The sequence below is a fragment of the Maylandia zebra genome, linkage group LG20 (genome assembly GCF_041146795.1).
Source record: "Maylandia zebra isolate NMK-2024a linkage group LG20, Mzebra_GT3a, whole genome shotgun sequence".
NCBI classification, from domain to species: Eukaryota; Metazoa; Chordata; class Actinopteri; order Cichliformes; family Cichlidae; genus Maylandia; species Maylandia zebra.
Genome location: NC_135186.1, coordinates 1,184,058 through 1,191,363, shown reverse-complemented (window position 1 = coordinate 1,191,363; position 7,306 = coordinate 1,184,058). Strand labels below are relative to the sequence as shown.

Below are 7,306 nucleotides of genomic sequence, written 5' to 3'. Positions count from 1 at the left end.
GTTTCTTTTATTGAACAATTTAGAGTGAGAGAAAGGCAGAGGGATACTAAACACAGGTTGTTAGTCTCCCTTCTAGTTAACTTAAAAGTGGAAATGTACTTTGGAAATGTATTGAATCCAGACATCCCTCTGGACGTAGCTGCAGGAAGGTTTTCTGAATCTTTTCAGAGTGTCTATATTTCTACCTAAAAGCTAGTTAAACAGACCAACAAAAAGTATAAAACTTGTTCACTGATTTATTGAGGAAAATGATCCAACATTATATATCAGTAAGTGGCACTAAAACTTTGCCTTGCAACTGTAAATGAGTGCATTTTCCTTTACAATTTGGCTACTTTCAGACTCTCTACATGGGTCATGTTTAAGACAGCACAAAAATAACACAGAACAAACAAGCCGCCCCATGACAACATTTTGCCCTTTCCCATAAATCAAGAGTGCACTCTGGGAAGGAGAAAGCCGTCCAAAGGCATGTGTATGTGCTGCATGTGTCTGTGTTTGTGTCTGCATAAACGCCTTTGTATTTTCCTCCACGTACAGTATATGTCAATGGAATAGCAGCGACCAGCACATGTACATATGCGTTTGTCTCACATATTACAAATACACAACACATAGAACTAACAAAGGCAAATGACTAACAGTCGTTGAATTTGTATCACAGTTTTATAGCAGTAACTTGTGGATGGCCTTGGTTTTTGCCACTTCTGTCTTAATGTTGGTCAGCTGTTGTCCATGATGAACATCTCCTCCCGGAAAGGTGAATACAGAATGCAAAAATCCTTGATATTCCAGTAACGCGAAAGTGCTTTGCAAAATTGCTGTCTTGTTTTCTGCATCTATCCTTTTGAATTTTATATAGAAAGCATGTGGTGAAAAAGTCCGTTGCAGCTGAATCCTGTCACTGTCTCAACAACTTCTGACCCTGCGATGGTTCCATTCACAGTGCTTTAGCCTCAGCGCGGAAGCAGCTACAAAACTGCAGCTACAAAACTGGATGTTGAGTGTCCATTATAAGCTTTTCAAAACTGCATGTTGTTGCATTTTGGAATGAGCTGTGGTTCGCTGGAGGGGCGTGGCAGGGTGATTAATAGGCACAACTTGTTAATTCAGGTTCAAGGGCACCAGCATGAGCAAGAAGGCAGGGCGGGAAGAATTAGTCCAGAGAGATTTCTGTCTCAATTGCTAACTTGGCCAATCTGGCCCAACAGGAAGACCGGAGTCGCATCGCCCCTAAATGGAAAAATAAGGTCACTGCAGGCTAATGGCTAATCTAAATGCCTTCAAAATGACTCAGCTTTTCTAAGTAATTAGCACCTGTATCAAATCAATTTAGTTTGTTTACCTAAATGGGAGGCAGTCTAACTGGTTTCGTTGGGGGTTCCAGGAGGTCTGAGCAGAGAAAGAGTTCACCTAAGAGAGAAAAAGACAAAATGGGGAAGGAAAAGCAAAACTATTAGTTTTGTGGTCTCTGCAAAAGCAAAGCTACTTATCTTCCTTCTTTTGTCTCATTAACAGTCGGGCAAGAACTGTGTAACTCTGAATAATGTCTTAGTGAGGAGAGCGTTAAGGACAGGAAATTAAAGTCTGACAGACATGATTGTAACTCTCAAGTGACCTGTGTCGACTTGAAATTAGCAGAAGTGAACAAAAATTGAAAGGATGAGTGCACTGCAGTGTGCAATGTCTCTAACAATCGTGTGGATTATTAGAGGCCCGGGAAATAAAGGCTTCCAGACTGGCCAATCCAGTTAGGTGAAAAACAAGTGGCTCCCATTTCTGCTTATTCACTTTCTGATCTATTAGTGTTTTCCTCTGCTAGAGATTTTATGTAACATGAGAAATGAGCAGGCTTCCAACTGATGATCAATATGGAGCTCACCACTGAAAAAATATAAAAATGCCAGGGATCAAATTCAAAACTTATAATCAATCAACGAAAAGGTTTAATCTGAGGCACCTCCCACTTTGCCTTTTAGGGTGTCCCTCCAAATGAAGCTACCATGATTATCACTAACTGGAAAGGTACACAAAAGATGTAATTTTGTGTAATCATTTAATTGCGTAGTCAATAGTTTAAGAATAATTATATTTCCCTTGTCCTGGCTTTCGAAAGTTTTATCTCTGCCTCACTCTCGTCTCTGCTTTCTGTTAAGTGACCAGAGTCAGGGCGGACACTGGGCATAAACAGACATAAATCTGGAGGATCATCAGTGCAACGGTATCAAAGATAGGACTGTGTTACATGAAAACGCACGAGTATTTTAAGACTTTTAAGACCAAGCAAACAACAGAAAACCCCCATTACAGATTCCATTTCTTACTTTTTAAATAATTACAATGTATTCAGTTATTACAAGTACAAGCCTTCTTTTTTTCTCTTGCTTTCTAATATCACATCCCCTTCATATCCATGAGAAATGACAAAGGTCACAAAGCACCTGTTCAATTAGGAGATTACGGCCACCAGGGGGCAGCACAGTACACAACCTGTGTGAGCACGCCTTCGGTGTTCTTACTCATTTCTTAGACAGCGTCAGCCGAAGGTGAAAGACACGAGGATCACAAATCCTGCACAAAGACTGACGAGGGTCTAAACATTAAAACACATACATGCATGCATGACATCACTACACTGTTCGATGAAGGACGAAAGCCAAAAAACCTTCTTACGTCACAATAACGATATAAAATGGATTTGTAGATAACTGACTGGCCTTTAACCTGAGTGCAGGTTAATTTAGCGTCAGTGCGTCTCGTGATGATAACTTGTTAGATTGAAATGACCTGCCTGAACTTTCCATTCAGTAAATTGTAAATCTCCAAACAACAAAAGCCGCGGGTCTTATGTTATGACTTACGCCACAGTGATCGTTCAGAATGAGACGAGCACCACAGTGCTTAGAACTTACCAGCTGTTTTAGTGGGAGAACAGCAGCCTCTGCTGAACGCCGACAGCAGCGCACTCAGGGCAGCCAGACAATGTGCTCCCAGTCCATTCACAATTTCCTCACATGTCTCTTCTTCGGCCTCTCTTGACAGACAGCTTTGGAGCTATCTGTGTCGAGCCTGTGCTGTTTTGTAGGACTGTTGTGATTAACAACCTCCTTGGTGGGATTTGTTTCGTGTCGTTGTTCTGGTCACTGGGGGGGCTTGCAGATTAGCGTGTTTGGGCGTCTATTTTTTATGCAGCGAAGCACGGTGCCCCAACATCCTTCTTACACACCGAAGACAACCCATTAAGATGAAAATCTTCAATATTGCTTCCAAGCAATCTGGGAGGTTACTGTGGAAACAAAGGTGCCATGGTAACGGTGACTGGGTGGGTTACCGAGGTAACGACCGTCGCCATGGAGACTGCATCACAGTGGGCTATATTCGAGGCATCCGAAAAGAGACACGCTCCATCTTTGATCACTGTTTGTGTGCGCAAAAAAAAAAGCTCAGTGTTTCTTCGCTGCACGTGTGTCTTGCATCGATAATGAGAGCTGGAGTCGGCTGGCCCCTGTGTTTACATGTCGCCGTTTAACCATTAAAATAGCCAACCAGGAGAATGCATACAAAGAAATTGTTGGGAATTCTTATATATATGTTTTTTTTAAAGAGAATAGCATTTGGACTAGACTTTAACGCACAATAAAGGCATAGCACAAAACGCTCTAATTGAGATATTATATGCTGAACTGTGTTTTTCAGACTTCACATGTGTTTAAACACGCACACACAAACATATTTAAATGATTCTGGATATTATACATAGCCGATGATGGACGGATCACGACCCATAACGCATGTTAATACAATGTGAGTGCCCTTCAAGTATTATACATTTGTGCACATCTGTCACAGTTATACAGCTTCTATGTCTACCTGTTGTGAAACATATACTCACTATTGCCCGACTCACAACAGGTCAACCCCCCTCACTCAGAGAAGAATGGTAGGCCTAAAACTTTATAAGGAGCTCTTCATCTTCTTACAAGCGCGAATGGAACCACACAGAATTATGAATTCATACCACTGAAATGAAAAATCCCGATTCTTTGAATGGACAGCAAAGCAGCATCTCTGAACGTACAGGTTTCGTTCTTTCGCTTCTTTTTTCTGTTTTTTTTTCTTCTTCTTTCTTTCTGATCTACAGCTGCTTCCACACGCTGGTGCGCAACGGCAGAACCAGCTGTGTGTTGATTCGTCACCACGTCCTGTGTTCAATGTTATGGCTCTAAAATAATGGCTACACGTCGGTGAAAATCTTTTTGTTTATATTCACACAATTCTGCGAGTTGTTCTGAGCGGTAGTGGGGAAGTTGGGCTGCTGTTTGAACGTGCTGTTTATCCCGTGCTCTTCTATCACCATGTACTCGCTCTTGCTGAGTGAAGAAGAAGAGCGAGTCTTCCTCAGCTCCTCGGTGTCTGCTAAAGGCTGACAGCTGCCCACGTGCAAGTACTGTGCCTGCTCCTCGCCCTCCGTTTCTCTGTGGTAGAAATAATTAAAATTGGAGACGATGACAGGTACAGGCAGGGCAATAGTCAGCACGCCAGCAATTGCGCACAAAGACCCCACAATCTTTCCCCCAATTGTCACGGGGTGCATGTCTCCGTAGCCCACTGTGGTCATGGTGACAACAGCCCACCAGAATGCGTCCGGGATGCTGTTGAAACCCGATTCTGGGTCGTCTGCCTCAGCAAAGTAGACAGCACTGGAGAAGAGGATGACACCGATGAATAAGAAGAAGATGAGCAGGCCCAGCTCACGCATACTGGCCTTTAGAGTCTGTCCTAAAATCTGAAGCCCCTTAGAGTGACGCGACAGTTTGAAGATACGGAACACCCGAACAAGCCTAATTACGCGCAGAATGGCTAAAGACATGGCCTGCTGTCCGTTCCCTTGTCTTTCTGCCAGCTCTGTGCCCAGTGTGATGAAATAGGGAACAATGGCCACAATGTCTATAATGTTCATAATATTTTTGGAGAACGTGGCCTTACTCGGGCATGCAAAGAAGCGCACTAGCAGCTCGAATGAGAACCAGATTATACACAACGTCTCCACGACAAAGAAGGGGTCCGAGAACGGGCTGATGAAATAGGGGAGTGTGCCATTTATCACAGGCGCAATGGTGATTGGATCCCTGTTCTCATCCCTGAACTCCGGCAATGTCTCTAAGCAGAAAATGACAATGGAGATGAGAATGACCAAGACTGAGACTATTGCGATTCCCCGGGCGGGACCAGAGCTCTCTGGGTACTCAAAAAGCAGCCACACCTGTCTTTGAAATTCATTCTCAGGCAACGGTCGCTCCTCCTCCTTTATGAAACCCTCATCCTCCCTGAACTTCTCCATAGCCTCCTCGCCCAGCTCGTAGAAGCGTATCTCCTCAGAAAAAATGTCAATGGGCACATTCACAGGTCTTCTTATGCGTCCGCCAGACTGGTAGTAATAGAGGATGGCATCAAAGCTGGGTCTGTTCCGATCGAAAAAGTATTCATTCCTGAGGGGATCAAAGTACCTCATCCTCTTCTTGGGGTCACCCAGCAGCGTCTCTGGAAACTGCGAGAGAGTCTTTAGCTGCGTTTCAAATCGTAACCCTGAGATGTTGATGACCACCCTCTCGCAGCATTCGTGATCCGGTTCATAACGGTCCAGAGAGTGGTGGCCCGGGAGAGCCGCTGACTCTTCTAGCATGTTGTCACAAGCCACAACAGTCATCACGTCGGCTTCTGTCTCGGTGTATCCGTGGTTCACCAGGTTGTCGCCCCGGGTTTTGGTTGCGCTTGGCGGGGGTGATTGAAGGAGGCTGAGGTGGTCGTCCATGCGCGGTTGAAGACGCATACAGGGGCGGCCGCCTCGCCCCCTCCGCGGACCCCGGTCAACCACAGCCGTCGCCACCACAGCCTTGTCTCCTCTACGTCTCTCTCACTTTCTTCTCTCGCTTCACTTTCACTCCCCACTGTTGCTCTTCCCGCCCACGAGGAAAGATCTGGGTTTATAAACAGCCCTTCCACCCGCCCACGACGCGCCAGCGCTGGGTAACTTCACCCTCCTCCTCCAATCGTTGGACGCTCCTTTATACAGAAAAAGCAACAGACGGGCGTCACTCAGCACATCGTTTGGGCGTGCCCACCTTCTTCTACCCCTCTCCCGTCTTCTAGACGCGCGCTGACACACACAGACTCTCTCACACACACTTGGCGAGTACAAACAGTCTCCTTTTAAACAAGGTCATTGCCCATAGATGGGATATTTTCAAATAGGCTGCTCATGAATATATCACAGCTTCATTTCCACTCGAAAGTATCATAAAAGATGCACCAGCACCAGAAATAAATTAGGGTGTGTCCTGGTAAAGTACTGCACCTAATTCTGCAGGCGATAATATTATTTAAATTAGGCTCAAGGAAAATGGTTAACGATTGATATCCCGTCTGAAATCTGAGAGATAATTAATGCCGAGTCCCAATGGTACGTGTTAAAGTGATGATCAGCGAGCGCGGGGATGAGAAAGACAGGAGGTAGTTCGGTCAGGTCGATGTGTGATGAATACATAACAGCAGCAGCATAAAATTAAATTCAATGTTTGGTGAAAAGCTTAAAAAGAAGCAAGTGCCGAAGAAATCATTATTAATAAGACATTAAGAGACACGCAGATCCTACCTCAGCTCATATGACCAGGTCAGGTCAGGTGACCTTTATAATCAGACCTATCCCAGGACAGTGCTGTGTACTGTACCTGCCCTTTTGACATTCATCATTATTTATTGTCAAAAGGCAATCTGAAACGTGACTTTTCCCCCCACTGCTAAAACTGACCACATATGGGAAACTTCTAGTAAGGGGATGTGTGTGACTGACAAGCAAGCTCATGTTATCATTATCCAGTATGGCAGGAAAACGACAAGCAAATAGAAATTCTAACATTTTTTATTGCTTCAGACAGTGTTGTATAATTTCAGTGTACAGTTTCCAGGTGTCACTTGAGTGGTTGCTGTCCGAGGTACTGAAAGGGAGGGGGGGGGGGGGGGGGGGGGGGTGACTATTCAAACTATTCATTTATATTATTGTGTGTTTGTTTTTAAGTCAAGTATGTCTGAGGCAGAACTTTAAACACAGGTTTAAACCCACTCTTTGCTTGAATCAGCACTTGCATCAAACAGTCCTTTGACACAGCTGCTAAAACTGATCATGAATTACTCAAAGACTCAGTGCAGCTTCTCTTATCTATTTTTTCATGTTGTCATTTTGAACTATGTTGAGATAAACATTTACATTGGCTTCATTTCTTAATGTTTAACATTTAAAGGGGAACAG

The 7,306-nt window shown here is 44.2% G+C and overlaps 1 protein-coding gene across 2 annotated transcripts; it reads right to left on the bottom strand.

Annotated features, from left to right (window-relative positions):
* On the bottom strand, positions 1 to 6,050 carry LOC101486042 (potassium voltage-gated channel subfamily A member 3). 2 transcript variants are annotated; one of them, XM_012921169.3, is made up of 3 exons: positions 2,913 to 6,050; positions 1,346 to 1,413; positions 1,185 to 1,233 (listed from the first exon to the last, which is right to left on the bottom strand). In XM_012921169.3, the coding sequence occupies exon 1, from the start codon at positions 5,828 to 5,830 to the stop codon at positions 4,235 to 4,237; it is 1,596 nt and encodes a 531-aa protein (XP_012776623.1). In that variant the 5' UTR covers positions 5,831 to 6,050; the 3' UTR covers positions 1,185 to 1,233; positions 1,346 to 1,413; positions 2,913 to 4,234. The 2 variants fall into 2 exon arrangements, with proteins under 2 accessions (XP_076734585.1, XP_012776623.1); XM_076878470.1 differs by having other exon boundaries at positions 1 to 1,413.
* Positions 6,051 to 7,306: the final 1,256 nt, after the last annotated feature.